Here is a 19,293-nt window from a genome sequence, read left to right on the forward strand (position 1 = left end):
AAACGCCATTTTAAAACCGAGTCCTGGCAAAAAGACCCAACCGGGGAATAAATATTAAATAAATAACCCGGTGGTATCTTTAACATTGTACTAAAAAGTGGTGCGTTTAAAATCAATGGGAAAATCCCATAGGAAATATTCCGGTGGAATATTTCGCGTGGTATCCACTGCCACCAGCCAGAAACTCGGCAAGGGGGGACTGGACAGTGCCCCCTTGGAAAACAGACCCAGGGGCAATCGAATTACCCCTACTGGTACTTCCACAATATGATGGTTTGTACTGGTTCTGTTCACAATTTGAGACTAGTAGAGCCAATGGTGACTTTACATGCCCTGGGAGACAGTAGTCAGTGTCAGGGTATGGAGTCTACATTTGGGGGGTCACTATAACACCCCTGTGTTACTGCACTGAGGGTGCTGTGTAACACACATACCAAAAACACATGAAGCTCTATGGAGTAAAAGACCCCATAGCCCATAAAACACATTTACAGTCAAAGGACATTCTCAAATCATGCCGAAGAGTGGGAGAAAAATAATCTCACTCTTAGCAGGAGAAAAGAATAAACCCCAAAAATCCAGCAAAGCTGCTGGGGGACTCACTAGGTTTGGGAAATTAGCCTTAACAGAGAATTCTCCCTAACACTGTGGGAAAACATCAGGTTAACGAGAAACCTCATGCATGGGCAAGGACTCCTGATGCCCAGCCTAACAATCAATGCTCAATAACTATGCAATTACCTGGAACCGCATCTGCGAACTGGTATAGAGTAGGCCATGAAAAGAACAATGATAGACAAGCTGTCCAGCTCCTCCTTCATCTTGGACGCCAACATTGAGTCAACATGAAGGCCAGTCGTACATGTGGCCCCCTTCAAATCTCCACTCCTTTCATGTCAGTCCTGCAAGGGTCTTCTGCGTTCCCTCCAGAGATCTTCTCTAGATCTGGCTCGAGACCAATCGGATTTAGGAGCATCATGCTCAGACCCCATCAGGTGGTGCAGTTCTGCAGCCGGGATGTGGAGGACATTGATAGCTGCCTGTAGAAAGGCAAACTGATGCTGTACCTCATTGTATTTACACATAATTCTTAACTGATAGCCTCACCTAGATTGGATTTCTTTGTTCACCAGCCATTGAGCCAGCGGTCTCATCTTTCATGCCCTGGTTGAAAGTGCAAATACATTATGGTACATGAAGTTCCATCATTCAAGTGTCTTCAGAGTTCTTTAATATAGTATTTCTAAAGAGGAAATACTATTACATTGCAAATACATTCTGACGAATGAAGTCCCAGCATTCACATTGCCAACAGTGTATAAAACTAGAATCAGATATTTAGAAAGGTAAATATGCCCATTTAAGCTGCCTTAAAAGCACTTCACATGATGACCTACAAAACAACATGTTCCAATGTGCAGTCTTCTTTTTCTTTTTGTTATTTTCATCAAATGTTGAAGCATCCTTCAGCCTATCAAACAGGACTATGGGAACCCCAGGGGGCTGGTATCTAGATTATATCAAGAATGCCAAGAAGCACATAACCAACCCCAGAAAGCCAGGTGGGGATGGGAGGCGGATTTGGGAACTACGTTGGACGATACTCAGTGGCTTCGGTGGAATCGTCTGACCAAGGAGGTATACCTCAATGCTAGATAAAGACTCATACAATTTAAGATACTTAATAGGCTACACTATACCCCCGCAAAAATTGCTAGGTGGCTGCATCAAGTGCAACGTAGATGTGGTCGATGCACAACATATGTACTGGAGCTGCCGTCGGGTAGCCCAGTTTTGGCAGGAAGTTGCTAAATGTTTACAGGAATGCACAGGTATCCGCCCTTTTATGTCACTGCCAAAATACCTATTCAGAAACATTGGAAAGGCAACTGTTAAATTGAGATGCCTTTTTAACCTTGGGTGCTTGGTGGCCAAAAAATGTATATTACTTAAATGGAAGTCTAAGGCTGCTTCGGACATTAGAATGTGGGTCAGAGAAATGACGTTTGTTAATGAGTGCGAAGAGGCCTAAGTTTCACTTGTAACACCGAGCTACAGGCCTAAGGACACCTTGGACCCATTCCGAAAATATTTAAGTAAACAAAGAACTGTTCATTAATAACCATGCAATAAGTAAATGCATTAAGATATGCTGTTCGAATAATACTTATATGTGCGGGCACTAAAACCCCGGAACGATGTAAATGCTGCAATACTGTTAAAGTCTGTATACAAGGATGTATGTTTTGCACTGCGTTAAAATCAAGTTTAAAAAATAAAATAAAAACAGGACTATTTGTAAGTGGTCCCCAGCATAAGCTCATGTGCGCTGAATGAACACAAGTCCTTTTGTGAAATCTCAATTTGGCCCTTTTTTATCAACAGATAGAGAATTTTGGAAGCTTCAATTCCAGCAGTGAATTCAAGTGAGAAGTGCATGAAAGCAAACCTACAATGAGCCGAGCATGGCAAAAGACCGACCATGAGCAACGAAAGCACAATCTACCAATTCAGCCACCATAAAATAAGAACATGAAAGTCGGTGCATATCTTGGCACAGAAATACTTCAAATCCTTTTTCTACTTCCAAAAGCAAACCAATACTCTGTCACACCCTGGTGTGCGATCACAAACATCATCACCGTCTTCTCCTAACAATATGGCATATTCCTCCATGCTGATTCTGACACCCCAACCCTCACAAACACCAAGATTGTTCAGATGTCCTTGCTCGATACTGGTCCCAACATCGCGCATGCCGTGTCATGAACTCACAGTGTACCAGGTATTTCCAATTGCCAGAATCCCCATACTCTGTCAGGTCTCTTGTACTGAATAAGTTCTCTCACCAAATTAATCTCCCCTCTGGATGCTGTTGCAATTACCTTCATAATCAATTTACCTGCGCAGAGCGCCACAAGGAGTGCTTTGCATTTAATCCAAAATGTAACCCTATTGAGAAAAAAAACTCAGGACCGATGTTACCTCACTTATTAATAATACTAGAGCTAACAGGTTGGATTGATCTGGTGATCTAGGACGGTAGCACACTTCAACAAGAAACTGATGGATCTAACAAACAGATTCAGATGCTACACCTAGTGTTCCATTAGATCAGGAGCACTACATTGGCTTGCTTAATAAATGGATGGATTGTATGATGGACGTCTGTCCCGACAATTTCAGAAGAAATCTAGTGGCACACATCAGTTTGACCTAGCAGTGCAGTCTAAGAAAACAGAACTTAGGAGATCTCTACATTTCCTGCATCAAAGACATGATCCTATATCTCTCCTCTCAAATAGTAAGCTCAGACAGGCCTGCAAAAACTGGGTTAAGTCACCCACAGCTTTGTTATTTCAGAGAGACACAGAATGTATGCTCGAAGCATTGCGGACGGAGAAATATGTGTGACTTTTGGCAGTTGATAAATAATACCTGTACCCTTCAAGATTCTTTTCAAACTAATTTTATTCTGCCATCAGCTTGGATGGCCATTTCCCCGAAATGTACTATCAACCCAACCATCTAGGTCCAACCTTGGAAATCACTGGAAACCTTGCATGGCACATAGATTTTGATATTGCTGATATTTTGAATTTGATCACTAAAGCCAACCCATCAGGAGCTCCAGGTCCCGACAGACTCTCCAATCTTACTCTTAATGGTAATTCAAATTTGTAGGATTCCATCCTATATAATCTGTTTAAAAATATACTTGAAGCTAAATCTACTTCGGCGACATGGAAATTATCACACATTGTTCCTATAAGAAGGGCGATAGGAAAGATCTGTCTAACTACCGTTTTATAGCCCTTCTTGTTGTCCTGAGCAAGATCTTTGCTGCATTGATGTTAAAGGACTTGGATAAATGGTCTATGCAAACAGAAATTCCTGATATACACCCATCAGAATTTAGGAAGTGCATAGGTACTGCCTTAAATGTGCTTCTGTTGCATCTCTTGAATGAAGGCAAAATATGGCTGTGCTGTCCGGGTACCACCTCCTTGTAATCCTTTGTGGAATGGAAAAGGTTATCATTATGTGGGAAAATCCTGGCTCCCCCTCTCATTCTTTAATTATCATGCTGAATGAATTGTCGACAAATAGATCATATATAGCTTTGGACAGCTGGGTCACACGAAGTGAAAATCCTTTAGACCTCTTAAATCTGGGCACAATGGACCCAGTCACCAACTCCAGCTTAGTTAAAAGGAAGCTGTTTACAACTGACTGGATCAGTACCAGCGATTGTGGCAGCAAACTATTTAGTTATTCCATTGGCTGGAAAAAGCACCGGAAACATGTGGATAAATATCTGATTAAATTCCCTCATCAACGTTGGAGACAGAACCTTATGAGGCTGTGATTCAATCTTTTTCCAACAAACAAAGTCTTAGACGCCAAACAAACTGTAACTAGGGAGCTTTGGGTGTGTAGATGTTGTCAACAACCAAATATAGTAGAGACATTACAACATCTTTTTTAGGTTGCCCAACGCCTCAGAAACAGCAAGAATATTTGTTTGCACATTTTGCTCATGATAACTCTATTTTAACAAATGTACATTTTTGGAATTGTATTTTAACAGAATATTATACCTCATTTATCATTGCCGCTGTGCACTTTATTTCACACATTTTAGGATGAGTTAATTGAATTATGTGTACATTATTAACTATTTTGACATTCAACGATGTTGTACATTTATTTCATAGTAACTGTTTGGATATGTGTCCTGTGTAGCTAAATATTTAGGTATGTATGCCTTTTATTTATCATTTGTCGTATTCATACTTATTTTTCTTATTCCTTTTTTGGCATATTCTTTTCATTTTGTTGTTTTTTTTGTGAAAGGTGTTGCTGTAAAACCGTAACACAAATTATGTTTTTTTTTTAAATGAGTCTCAACTATTACAGTTATCGCACATAGTGTCCCAAATCACTCACACTGGATCAGCTTTCCCACAGTGTGCCAGAGATCCCATATGTACCATGGATCTCACTTCAGGTCTTTCTGTTCAGGTAACATACTCTAACCATGATTTACCTTTACTAGTTATTTTACACTGCTCCTGGTAACTCACTGTGCCCCAGGTTTCTTACACTGTGCCAGGTTTCTCATACTGTACCAAGACCCACCTGTGCCTGGCATCTCACATTTCCCAAGTGTGTCACACTGTGCAAATACCATCCAAGGCTGGTTTGGGTATCACACATCCTGCCAGGAATCTCACTGAGTTATCTCACACAAGGACAGGTCCGACACAATCCCATGTATTTAATCAAAGACATACATCTCACACTATGCTACTTCTCACCTCAGTCAGAGATCTCCCACAGTTCCAGGTATCTCACAATGTAAAAGGACTCACACTGTCCCAAGAACATCAACCTGTGAAAGAGCTCACACTTCCTCTGGTATATGACACAGTAAAAGGGCTCATGCTGCCCAGGTATTTAAGGATGGGCCAAATCTCACCTCTGCCAGGTATCTCATCCCATCCACTGTGTGCTCTGAACCGCTTGTCTCAAGGTCCAGGCCGCCCCAGTGTAGGTGCATCTGCACTGCTGTGTAGTTGTGGGGCAGTCCACTGGTGATCTGCATGGTAGAGGGCAAATCGATCTGCACTGAGAGAGAAACCAATAACCAAAAAGCTGTTAATACGTTAACCCGGGAGTGAATACCCACCTTCATCAGAGCCCCAACACCAACATGATCTTAATGTCTAACCTACCACTTGATCTTTCGTATCCCCAACCATCTGATGATCTTCATGAAGGGGCAGATTAAAGCAATGAGAAAACAATTTTAAATTGTTCATGGTGTGGTGAGTTGGAGAAACTCCCCAACATTTTGTATGAGGAGGTTGAGCCATAGGCAAATCGGTTGGCCGGCCATTACGTCATGTGCCACCCAAATGGTAGATGGAGTGGCATTCCCTCGGCCCATCTTCCCCTCAGATCTGCAGTATTTCTTTAACTCAGAATTTATCAACTTTAAATGAAAATGGGATTTGGGACTATAGGTACAGCATACCCAGGAAAAGTCAAACTGTAATAACAGAAAACATGGCAATATAAATGCTTCATAAATAATATCAAAATATTAAATGCCCACAGTGCGGCAAATGGATGTTTTGAAGACAACCCCCGCCTTATTATTGTAACTGGCTTCTACCCTGACAAAAAGGGCAAACCACAGAAGATCACAGAATGCTGAACATTGAGGTAAATATAGGGAAAACAAACAGTGAGGAGTCTGTTGAAACAGTTTACCTTCCAAGCGAGAACTAGAACTCTCTCTCGTGAACGCCCAAAACAGCAAACCTTGCTCACTGTGAGTTAGCTGGACAACACAAAACACTAAAGTAGCGCACCCAGTCAAGTATTCAAATTCAAAATGGCACAAAGGTCTTGGTCCCGGTTTAAAGGCTTGAGCCATTCATTTAGCAATGTAAACACCAATTAAGCTCAAGCAAATAACTAACATGAGGTATTAATAAACCCAACTTTAGAATGCACCATCATGAGAGAATAAACCATCAGGCCAGGTAAAAAGAGACATACAAGGGGAAAAAACAATCCAAGATCAGCGTAGGAAATCCCCCACTGGGTCAGTTCTAAAAAAGGAGGCGCAGCACTGCAGTCAAGAAAAACACTGCAAGGAAGCAGGCCCGCTTTCATTCACTCCCTGGATACATGGGTGGAGACTACCTGATAAGAGGTAGTGCATTTGCTAACTACTGTGCAAGAGTTCCTCTGGCGAGGGAAGGCCAGAGATACAACCAGACAAGCTGGAGCTGTGCTGAAAAGAAGACTGGGGGACAAGTCCTATTCATATAAGTTGATCCTTAAGGGGAGACTGAAGGGGAGGCCTGACGGGGAGATGCTTCCTTGAGGGATCTGAAAAGGGTAGCCGCTGCCAGGAGGTCTGAAAATGAACTTCAATGTCGGGAGAGGGGGAATACCTATCAAGCTTAAGAATGTTGTGCACCAGATAGGATTTTGAGGTAGGGGCATGGTAGTCCCTATTTTTTATAATTGGAGAATACATGTGTTTTAAGAGAGTACAGATGTGTCTTCTCCTTTGCAATAAAGAAAAAGCCAAATAATAGCCCTTGGTTTCCTATTCTGATCTCGTCAGCCCACAAAGCAATCACACATGGGCAACCTTCCCCGTACCTCAAAGATGACACGTCAAACCAAGCTCCCAAACACCTGTTTGCACAGGCGCTCTCTTTCTCTAAGCAACACAGAGATAGCAGCCAGGGTCACTGTGCATGTAGAGCAGAGTGGGGACAGAATAGTTTAATTGCCAACCATAGCCAAGCCGGCTTTCTGCTAGATTAATACTCATTCAAACTTATGAGGTGGGCTTGTCCAAGACATTTCTGCATTCCCCACTCACACTTGCATCTGGTTCTTACAACTGAAAAGCTTCCAGTTTAAAATGCTCTGCAGATAATTGACATGTGTTAAAAAGTGATTGCATCACTCTTTTCCACGAGTAAACAACGCAACTAGTCTGTGTTGCCAATGGGGGTTTCGAAAGACAAACATAATTTTGGCACATGAAGAGACAGCTCAGCTTCCCTTTTTGAAACAAAAAGGTTTAAATAAATATCAAATTCATGTTAAGGTGGTATTTTCAGTCATAATAGTATGTTTTGTGAAGGAAATTCTTTAAATGCAGAACTAACACTTGTGTATCATGGATTTGTGATAGACATGTGAAGTCGCACTTTTTCCCCTTGCTTCAGGTTTATTTGAGAGGATGAGTGTTGATTTTCAATAGACCGCTAAAAGTGGCCCATTACGAGTTCGCGGGCACAAGCTTTGCGCCATGCCGGTAATGACCTCACCGCCATGCCGTAAAAGTCTGAAAAATCCCACTTTCTGGCATCGTCTGTAGTGGAAATAGCTCCTCCGGCATCCAAGCCATTGGCATTAGCGGTAACCGCTATTAGCGGTGACCGTAAATACGCGGAACCGGAAGTAGCGTCATCGCACAGGAACGGGAAAGAGCACGGCGGCCATCTTTAAAAACACAATCCATTGCCATCCACCACAACCAGGAGCCATCTGACCCCCAGAACTCCAACACACCTCCACCACTACCTGTTGCAATTTAGGATGCCAAAAGCAGTGAAAAGAACGGGAGATCGCCTGCGCAAGGAGCGCTTCTCCAGAGAGGAGCTCACCATGTTAGCGGAGACACTGCAGGAACATGCAGATGTGGTGTTCTCAAACGACATGTCCCGTCCAGCACTGCAGCGTAAATAGCAGATTTGGGCAGAGGTCGCCCAGAGAGTCAGTGCTGTTGGCACCACACCCCGCACACCCAAACATTGCCGTAAGCGCTGGGATGACCTACGTCTACGTGTGCGAAGTATACTCTCCGCCAACCGCAACCTTGGGATGGCGACAGGCGGAGGTGCGGAGTCGCCCATAAAACTACAACCATGGGAGGAGATATGTGCCACCACCATAGGCACCGAGGAAATAGAGGGAGTCGGGGACATGGAGCGAGGAGCCCCATCATCAGCCGATGCAGGTAGGTGTCTCAAATTAAACAATGCTAATACCATCACGATGATGTCCACCTGAACTGACAGTGCAATGATGTAGAGCAGGGTCCACCAGACACATAAGTACAAGACTGCCTACAGGCAGTGCAGAGCATCACCTTGTCCACATGCATAATGCACCCCATTTGTGTTGCAACCCAGACGCCTCCATGCATCACCCACCCAGGAGTGAGGCAACCCGTATGTTACTCCCACCAATGTTAATCATCTACCATTCCATATCAATGCAGCCACCCCAATGCATGCCCAATGCCAGTAGACCCATCACTAACCCTCTCCCTCCTTTGGTCCCCCACAGGCACACAATCTGACACCGGTGATGAGGACACCGGTGCCACACCACAGAAGAAGGCCAGGGCCGAGGAGGGTGAACACCACCCCTCAACCTCAAGGGGCAGAGGCCAACCTGCACCACCTCGGAAAGTCAAGAAAACCACAGAGGCCACAGCACCAATGTGCACCACGGCCCAAACAACAACACCCACACCAGCCACCATCACCCAGGAGGCATTGGCACAGGGCACACCATCGGCTGGCAGCAGCACAGTCGGTGAGACAGCTGCCACAGCAGCCATATCAGACGACGAGAGCGACGTACAGCTGCATGGCCCAACACCAGCCACAGGCCCCCTCCACTCACCACACCTATCCCCATGCAGCGTGGTGGACGGCAGCATGCACGGACTGTCACCTGGAGATTCATGGCCGGCAAGTTTCAGCCCCACGCCAACTGTGCCTGATGACCAAATCATGGTGGAAACGCCTCACACTTCCACCCCAGTGACAACCACCCAAGAGGGGATCATGGCTATGCAGAAGCGCCAGGAGGAACTCACAGGGCTGTTGACACAGCATATTACCGAATGTACCCGTGCAAGGGATTACATCAGGGATTGTGCTGCATCCACAAAAACAGCCATCGAGTCCACCTCAAAGGACATTTGCGCGGAACTTGCAGCAGTGCGCCACGTCCTCTCTGAAATGGTTGCAGCAATGCGGGACATGCATCCACCGCAGTTCCCAGGACAATCTGAACCATCATCAAATGCCAGCTCTACTAGGACCCGCCCTGTGCATCGGTCTAGCAGGAACCTGCGCAGATTGGACAGGGGGGCACCTGGTGCTGGAAGAGGGGGAGGGCAGTAGGCACAGCCATGCATACTGGTGCCATGTGGACTACTGGTGCGCGCTACTGCACACCATGTGTTGGGAAGTCAAGGGGGGAGAGGGTGTGTGGGGGAGTTGAGGGGGAGGATGGAGAGGGTGTGTGGGGGAGTTGAGGGGGTAGGGGGGAGAGGGTGTGTGGGGGAGTTGAGAGGGGAGGAGGGAGAGGGTGTGTGGGGGAGTTGAGGGGGGAGAGGGTATGTGGGGGAGTTGAGGGGGGAGGCGGGAGAGGGTGTGTGGGGTGGAGGGCTTGTTCACTTTGCTGTTATGGTTCTTTAATACACATTTTGGTGACTCATGATTCACATGTGTGGACATTGCTTATTGCGAATGTGTGCTTTATTGGTGAACAGTCTACAGTGTCCATGTCCCTGACACACCCAGTGCCCGGAGTGCCACATCCATGTCACACTCCACGTCCATGTGTGCTAGAAACATTGGTTGATCAGAGTCTGACGCATGTCACGTCCCTCCTGTGCATCGCTGCCTCCCTGTGGTGCTGCCCCATCCCCACCCTCCTCATCCTCATCGTCAGGTGGTTGCAGTTCTGCATCAGGGGGCAGGGGCACATTCCGTCTGATGCACATATTGTGTAGCATGACACATGCCATGACGATCTTGGCCACCTTCTCATGGCGGTACAGGAGTACCCCACCAGACCTGCTGAGGCAGCAAAACTGTGCCTTCAAGAGGCCAAATGTCTGCTCAATCACCACACGGGTATGTGTATGTGCACGATTGTAGTCCTCCTCGTGCCTGTTCTGTGGGTTCCGGACTGGGGTAAGGAGCCACCTCCTCAAGGGATAGCCTGCATCACCTGCATGTGGGCAACAATGTATAAGTGCAAGTCATCACATCATATGTGACCTTGATCAATGACACCATAGCATGCATTGATTTCCTGATTGCAACCACATTCCCATGCATGAATGGTGACACACAATGTGACTGCTATGTGTGTATTCCTCTTATGGACTGGTGTGCGTGCCATCGACTAGTGGCCGCAGGGGGGTCCAGTTCCTTGTAAGTGCTCATGCACTGTTAGTCCACGCCGGTTGTTTCCATTATCTGGCTGATGTGCAGTAATTTGTATGCTTTCATCCTGGAACCGTTGATGTCAGCCTCATGATGATGTCACTATGGAAACAAATGGTGTAATGCACTTTTGTTGGACCCCTCTAGTGGTGCATTAATGTCTTTGGGCCTCATGTGACTCCTATGTTCGCAGTAATGGGGGACTGTCCTTTCAGTTGATGGTATTTGGTGCTGTGTATTGGCCATAGTAGTTGCTTGTAGCTGCATTGTGTTGAGGGGGTTACGGTCTGATTAGGTACAGTGCACATGTCGATGGCTATGGAACGGTTGTGACACTGCATCATTTACATGTTAAGGCAGCTTTCATCTTTCATTATGTGGTCAGGTGTCAGGTCCAGTTTGGGCTGCTTTGGGGTATGAGCATGGTCCATTCTCTCAGGCACTCACAGCCAGGTGAAGTATGCATCTCTACCCCCCCCCCATCTCAGCCAGGTGAAGTATGCATCTCTACCCCCCCATCTCAGCCAGATGAAGTATGCATCTCTACCCCCGCCCCATCTCAGCCAGGTTAAGTATGCATCTCTACCCCCCCCCAATCTCAGTCAGGTGAAGTATGCATCTCTACCCCCCCCCCCATCTCAGCCAGGTGAAGTATGCATCTCTATCCCCCACCGTCTGAGCCAGGTGAAGTATGCATCTCTACCCCAACACCTACCCACATCACATTTCCATGGGCCTAACATGCGACTCACCGAGAAGCCAGGATCTCTGCCCTGCATGTCGCTCCATGTAGCGTGGTATCGTGGAGTTCCGCAGGACCATTGAATCATGGGTTGATCCGGGGTATTGGGCACAGCAATGTGTGATGATCTTGTTTGAGTCACATAACATTTGCACGTTCATTGAGTGGTATAGCTTACGTTTGCGGTACGCTACCTCCATGGCATGTGGGACCACCAATTCCACATGGGTGCAGTCGATGGAGCCAATGCAACCAGGGATGCCGGCCAGTGAATGGAAACCAACTTTGGTGTTTGAGATCCCCTGGGCAGACCGTGGTAAGTAAATGTGGTCACCTGTGTGCTTCAGGAGGGCATCACGCACTTGGTACAGCGTACGTGAGAATAATGGTTGTCATATGCCATGCATGTGCCCCACTGTGTGCTGGTAGGTGCCTGTCGCCAGGAAGTGGAGCACAGAAACTACCTTCAGTGGGGGTGGTATGGCGGTGCGTGATTCAATCAGGCTGACAATGTCGTCATGTATCATATCCACAATGGTGGTGATGGTGTCCCGGTCCAGACGGTAAAGGGTGTGGATCTGCTCAGGGGTTAGGTTGAATGGACTGGCTCGGATGCAAGGGATTGGGGGCTGCCTGCGTGGTGGCACTGGCTGCACTGCTGGGGCATGCTGGCCCTGCCTCTGCCTCCTTCTCCTCCTGCGTCCCCTCTGTGCTGCCAGTTGGTGGTGGTGTTGTTGTTGTTGTTGTTGCAGCAGTTCCACAGCAATCATATCCTCCAGCCCCAGCATTGCTAGTAGTATTGGAATCATTGTGGAGTGTGACTGGGTGTGGGAAGTGGTGGGGTGTGCTCCTTTTTTGCTGGCCCAGTCTGTATTGCCTCCACCTGTGCTGATTGTGTGCACCTGTGCCAGTTGGGAACACTGCACATGGCCGTTTACGGGTGGTCCGCGATGCCGGAATTTGCTCCATGCCAGTAAGGTACTTTTCGGGCTTCAGTACGGCGTTGTTTGCATGTCCGCCTGACTTGTGATGTTCCCCTGTTTTAGCGCCATGCCGGTATTTGCGGCATGGTTGGTTGCGTGCCTGCGCTCCTAGCATTATTAACGGCACCGTTAATTACGATGCCGCTAATAGCGGATAATCGTGTCATAATCGGCCGGAGTGGTAAGCGATGCCGGTAATCCTTTACCAGCATTGTTGTTCACTTACCGGCCAGGTTGTAATGAGGCCCATTGAGTGCCTGTTCAGTTGTGTCTCCCAAAATGCTACAAGATGCTGTAAGTTCCAGGAGGGTGAACAGGAAAGAGATGGGAAGTGTAGGGGAATGCAAGGGTGCCTGAACAGAGAGCAATGGCTGCTGCTAATCAAATTACCCATACTGCATATGAGATTAAGAGAGCAACTCAGCTTCAGCTGAAAGTCTTCTGCTACATAAGCAATACATACCTGCTTGAGGCTGTACAGAATTGTTGCGCATAAGTAGAACTGGCTCACTTCTCTCCACACCCACCCAAATCACAATCAACTTGGACATGGAGTGGGCCTCGGCTCCCCATGTGTTGAAGGAGTGCTGCAGTGCCACCCGCAGACAGGAACGGGAAGGAATTTCACAAACAGCTGCTGTTTCACACCCGCAAAAATGATATGCATGATAAAATCAAATGTGGCCTATTTCCAAGAATTACATGCGTAAAAAGGGTAGATACACCACTTTCTGCTGGGCTGGTTGAATGATTGCAATGAACATATGGCCCTTTGGGTATCGTGCATGCAATGGATGGGGATGCAGAATAACACTGACGTCCAAATAATCAAACCAACTCAGGAAGATGGCAAAGAGTCTGTTTTATTAACAATTATCTAAACCAGGGAGGTGACAATGGACATCAACGGACGTTCGTTCGAGCTCTCAGTGTATTTCTCATAAAAACATCCTTGTCACAACAGTGACTTCATACTATGTGGCAAATAATAGAAAACCTACTAACGACAGTGATAGGCCTGAGGGAAACATCTAAGTATACATTGCATAGGTACTAGGATTATGATTGGCTGCCCACTGTCAGGTGGACAACATATGCCTACCTATAAAACATGCAATCTTCAGAAACATGAGATTAGGTACACAGTTTCTCATTGGTCTTCAAATTATAAGGCAATTCATTATACAACCTTCTACAATTGGTTGGCGCGCTCATGTCATGTCTGGAACATTCGGTTCACTTAGCAACACATAAGCTCAGGCCAAGGTGCCAGGAGGTGGACTTGACTTTACCTTCCTACCCAATTAGCCCAACATCTATCATCATCCATGCCTTCTGCCATGGAAATTGTCTTTGAACTTGGCCTTGCAAAGTATTTGTGTCTCTGGGAATATATGGGAGTGTGAGCACTCATTATCGTTGTTCTAGGACCCCAAGCTCAACTCTATTTTCATCCTCAGCTCACGTGACAGGAGACCACGATTTGGTCCATTTTGCAGCTTTGAAATGTCTCAAACAAATTCAACTAGGAACTATTAAGGTTCGTTCTTTGGCACCCGATAATGAATGATTCATCCTTCCAACGTTTATTGCTTTCAAGAATAGATAACCGACCTTGGCTACTTCTGTTTTGATGCCAGGCCAGACAGCCTTGCCATTCGCTTCCACGATCTCAGTGTATTCTTGCTGCAACACAGTTCTCTGTCTTTCCTCTCCATGGGTTCTGGCTTACTAAAATTCATGACACCGATGTCCAGCTTCTATACAATGACGGCTTTGCCTGCAGTCTATTCACCACGTATAGCTATCTTCTAGGATCACTTAGTCTACTGGCGTATCAGCGTCTGTACAATCATTGAACGGTTGCATTTCTATAACACTTCGCATGTGTACAATATTCTTTTCTGCATATGGAAATGTATTCAATTCTTAACTTTGTCATCCATTTCCGTAAGATCCATACATTCTCTTCAGTCAGTATTCTCAGTGCGTCACGGCTGCTCTTGTGACATCACTAGCTTCAGTTTCACTCTTTTTCATATTCCTTCAGGGAGCTCCTCCCTCAGATTATCGTCTCTTCAGGGATACATTCAATAGGGTTTTCTCAGAGGATACCTTTTCTCAAACACTTGCTGCGGAATTGGCAATTCTGAATCCAAGGTCACAGAGAACCCCGAGAGAGCTTTGAGAGAAATCAATGTTGTATGAAATCTGAGAAACGTTTCAGAGAATCCAAAGTAGTGCATAGAACTGAAAGAAACCTGAGAGAATCAAAGGTCATGGAGATCAGTGGGAGAGGTTTGAGAGAAACCCATGTCGTGGAGAGACTTGAGAGCAGTTTAAAATCTTGAGAACACTATCACTGAAAGGCTTAAGACAACTATATGAGAACCCAAGGTCGTGGCGAGATCCAACATAAGTTACCGTTTATGACTACGAGTAAAGAGAATGACATTAAGAAGCAGATTCCTTAAAGATACATGAGAGAGTTGAGTTAAGAACCTGAAATTCGGAGCCTGACATTGTGGAAGTAGATGTGGTACAGAGAAGTACGAAAGTGTGTTACAAATAGAGGTTAGCACAAAATCATGCGACAAATAAGAATTCACAGAGAAACGTATTGCACCCAAGGCCAAAGAAGGGCTAGAGGGCTTACTGTGCTGTAGAGGACTCTGAAGAGAAACCAACTGTGAGTAACTTGGGGAGAGATCAATACTTGAAATCATCTGCAGTGTACTTGTTTCTAGAATAAGGATGGACTTTGAAAGGATAGCTTTATGAACACTTTTTGTTGGCCTACGGAGAACTCTTTTGTTATAGTTTAGGGTAAGCCTGGAGGCTAAAGGACTTATAAAGAATAGATTGAGAGGGAAATGTACAGCAATATGTAAGACGTTCCTATAAGCCACTGCAGGAGAGCACTGTGTTGAACTACATATCATGTGCAGTGCCCAGGAGCATGGCTGTCTCTTCTAAACACAAATTGGTGATGGATTGGCAAAAGGGTGGATCATAGGCTGCTAAATGTAAATTACCATGGAGGATGGGGTGTGGGAGCATGTGTGCATCCAAACTAACCGCTGTGATGAATCCCTGGATGTCGTCCCTTCTCAGGAGGCCAGAGAGGTGAGGCCGCTGCCCGATAGTCCCCCTGGGGATGGTGCACAGTGGGAGGATCCCACTGGGAGGGACTCCCCCTCTGGGGACAGGAACAGAAATCTATGTAGAATGAGATATAATCACCTCAAACTATCACCACTTAAAACGCCACGCACTGTACAATCCCACACAATAACTAATGTATGAATGTATATGTGTAGGGCCATCCGTCTAACACCTACTGGGACATGGACGAGTCCAGACTACCCAAGAGACACTGATGCAACAAGGCCTGAGGTGAGGAGGGGGTGTGGAACTATGAAGAATGCTACCGGGAACCAGGGTGAGCATTCTAGTTGTCCACGAAAACAGATTGAAGAAACTGAGATAAAAGGTGACTATGACGATCGTCAAGCCATCCCTGGAGGAGCCAAGGACCGAGCCGCAGTCCGGCACGGGAAGAAGTGAAGGCTGCAAACCGGGACACTGTCGGAAGGAAGTAGGCATTTCTAACAGGTCCTACATGGAGAAAGCCGAAGGACCACGTGGTCCAGAACAAGCAAGTACACTGGAGGAAGCCAACAGCTGCAGAGCTGCCGACCGAGTGAAGAAGTACGCGGAGGCAGTGCGAGGCTCAAGAACGAGTCCCGAGACGGACTGGAGCCCGCAGGGATGTTCCCTCAAGGTACTGAAGGAAACGGGCTGACTGGTGGGGACGAAAGGGAGTGTTGGTACTTAAGGGGAAGAGTCAAAGAAGCCCAACCTAATGATAGGGGTAATGAAAAAGCCATAGGAGAAGAGCAAAATATTGTGAAGGGAAAAGGGGAGGAACTCCTGAAGACGGGACAGTGAATAACCCCACAACTTGAAAGAGAACATCAAAAGGGCTTAGGAAATCATCTTTTTCATCACAGTACCTGGCAGGATAGTGAACCTGGTCTGTCAACGAGCTGAAGAGAGAACTACGGGCCTGGGACCCACATTCTGAAAAGACAAGAGAGAGCAACCCTCTCCTTCGTGGCTGTATTTGGCAAGCCAGAAGTACAACTGGGCTACAGGGAAAACCTGGGTCAAGGATCATACCTGTACATGAACTGTTGAGAAAGAAGGAAAACAGTGAAACAAGGATCATCAGGGAAAGGGACTCATTCCCCCTGAGCTTCGCTGAGTGTAAAGTAACTGCTGTGAAAACCAAGATACGAGGATGAGAAAGTTATTCTCCTGGTAGTGCCACATCCACAGCCAAGAAGTCTGGGAAGAGAGTCATTCCCCCAGGTTGAAGAAAAGCCACAGTCAAGAGAAGGGAGTCATGCTCTTGACAATTAAGAGAACTGAATATGGAATCTTGAGGCCAGGGGAAGGGAGTCATTCCTCCTGGCAAGACAAATACTGTGTTGGGAACAAGTAGTCCAGGATCATTCCCCCTGGAGTGAAGAAACTGTGAACAGTCTGATACAGAGTGTTATAGGATTGGCAGTCCATTGTTTGTGAAGAATTAAGACCAAGGGAAGGGAGTCATTCCCTCTGGTTACGAACATGCAACCAGAAGGGTGCCACTCAGTCCTGGAGAAGGGAGTCATTCTCTTGGACCAAGGACGTTGACACAACTTTCTAGTTTAGTTATAAGTGTAAAGGACAGAATTAGAGATTTTGACACAGGACAGTGGACTCTTTAGTTTACAAGGACATTGTGACATACACTTTTAGCATTTTAGTTGAGGCAGGGAAACTCCTCATAGAAGTAGGGAAAGTTAGGTTTTCTCCTTATTTTCTTGGTGACTAAAGATCTATAGCAACCACCATGTCGCCTGTGTGTCAGTCTCCTCATTCCGCACCCTTACAACGTATACGGCTGAACAAAAGACATTGGCTGCTGCACTTTAAATTCTTACATCAACTTTACCACACTCTTCCAAAAGTAAGCAACAGCACTGTGACTTGTCCACGTTTCATGAAAAACGGTGCATATTTTGGGTATTTAGCTTGGTTATGTCCAAAAGTATATTTTGGGTGTTTTGTTCTGAAAATCATATCTCTGATATAGAGGAAATTAATATGCTACCAGAGCCACTGTTGCGTGTTTTGGGTTTACAATCAACAGGATTGATGTGGAGTCTCGAATCTGCTGAAGAGCAAAGGCTGCTCCCAGTAAGGGCTGGAACAGTCATGGTGTTTGGGCTTTTTCACCTTTACAATTGAAATGCCCCCCTGTGACTCAGACAAGGAAACGTTAGTAGCTTTTCTTAAGTGGTCATTTAAGAGTTCGGCTCCCTTTGAATGTCTTCTTTGTTCTACGGTGCAGAGGCTAGTAAACCTTGGCTGGGATCATCTGCATCCACTCACCCCTCAGTTGCTTTATCTAGGGTTTTGAAACAGAATGAAGCCCCAAGGTGGGGCTGATGACATGCACATATTCTCTAATGAGGCACCAGTGTTCACAAACTAAAGGCTGTGCCACCCTAAATGTGCATTTGCTGGCCAAAGTCAGGCCTTGTCAAAAAATGACAATTATCACAGATATGTTTGGAACTGCTTTCAGCTCTTTGGTAGGAGACGTGAATATAGGGTTAGCAATTTATGAAGTACAAGGTGGGGCTCATGTTATGCAACCTTAATAAGGAATATGGAAGATAATTTGAGGCCAATCCACATTGCTGGCTTGAGTAAGCCAACCGTCCAAGTAGGGAAAGGCATGGATCCTCTCCCTGGTGAAAAGAGCTGTCACCACCCCATCAACTTGGTGAAAACCCTCAAGATCGAAGGGAAACTCATTGCACTGGTAATAGGTCCTATCCACCATGAACCTCAGATATTTCCTGTGTCACAGACAAATCAAATATGCATCTTGGAGGCCCAGTGACACTAATCAGTTCTGGCAATGTAGGACCTCAAGGATATGGGCAAGAGTGACCATCTTGAACTTGTCCTCCCCAAGGGACGTGTTCAAGAGTGTGAAGTCCAAGAGAAGTTGAAGACGTTCATCTTTCTTTGGCACTAGAAATTGCTGGGAGGGATACCCCTGTATCCCTTTGATGCAGGGACCCGCTCGCTGGGAGGTAGTATTTTGCCCAGTTTACCGGTGAGGGTCTAGAGGGGCAGGAAATCCATGGGCTTGTGCCTAATTTTTGCTCTTAATAGACCTTTAGTTGGGTTTTGGCTTTAGGGCCTAGACAAACCCAGGGGTGGACTGGGAGCCAAAAGAGGCCCTGGAAATAATTTTCAAAGTGGCCCCTATTACACATTTTCAGCAATCTCAGCCCTTTTCCTATCGGAAATACCACAGAAAAGAGGCCCAGGGTGCAGAGACCTACCGGGAAATCTCCAGAGTTCCCCATGGACCAGTCCACCCCAGGACAGACCTAGACAGAATTAATTCTGCAACCTGAAAGGATAAGCAAATGATTTCTGGTGTTTTATTCCGTGAAGACATGTTTGACATGTTTGCTATGTTGCTGGTGTAGACAGCAAATGTACCATTGCCTGATGTCATTGTGAGACTACAACACACAGAAATGCCCTAAAGCACTCAAGAAGCGTTGATAAGCTTCACAGTAAAGAAGTAGACATTTAGTGGTAAGCAGCATATATAGAATGAGGATGCTTTCTAATAGTTTTAACACATCTCTGAGGGATGTATTTCTGAGCTAGCATTTATCCAATCATTTAAACATATAGTTTA

At 45.9% G+C, this 19,293-nt stretch overlaps 1 protein-coding gene across 1 annotated transcript in view; it reads right to left on the reverse strand.

The window, feature by feature from the left end:
- Positions 1–19,293, reverse strand: part of CA6 (carbonic anhydrase 6) — a 277,304-nt gene that overhangs the window by 186,778 nt on the left and 71,233 nt on the right. The window contains exon 3 of the mRNA XM_069610032.1: positions 5,483–5,631. Within this exon, the coding sequence (XP_069466133.1) occupies positions 5,483–5,631 (149 nt within the window). The remainder of the gene's footprint in view (positions 1–5,482; positions 5,632–19,293) is intronic.

Source organism: Ambystoma mexicanum, chromosome 8 (assembly GCF_040938575.1).
Source record: "Ambystoma mexicanum isolate Mex_15411 chromosome 8, UKY_AmexF1_1, whole genome shotgun sequence".
Classification (NCBI taxonomy): domain Eukaryota; kingdom Metazoa; phylum Chordata; class Amphibia; order Caudata; family Ambystomatidae; genus Ambystoma; species Ambystoma mexicanum.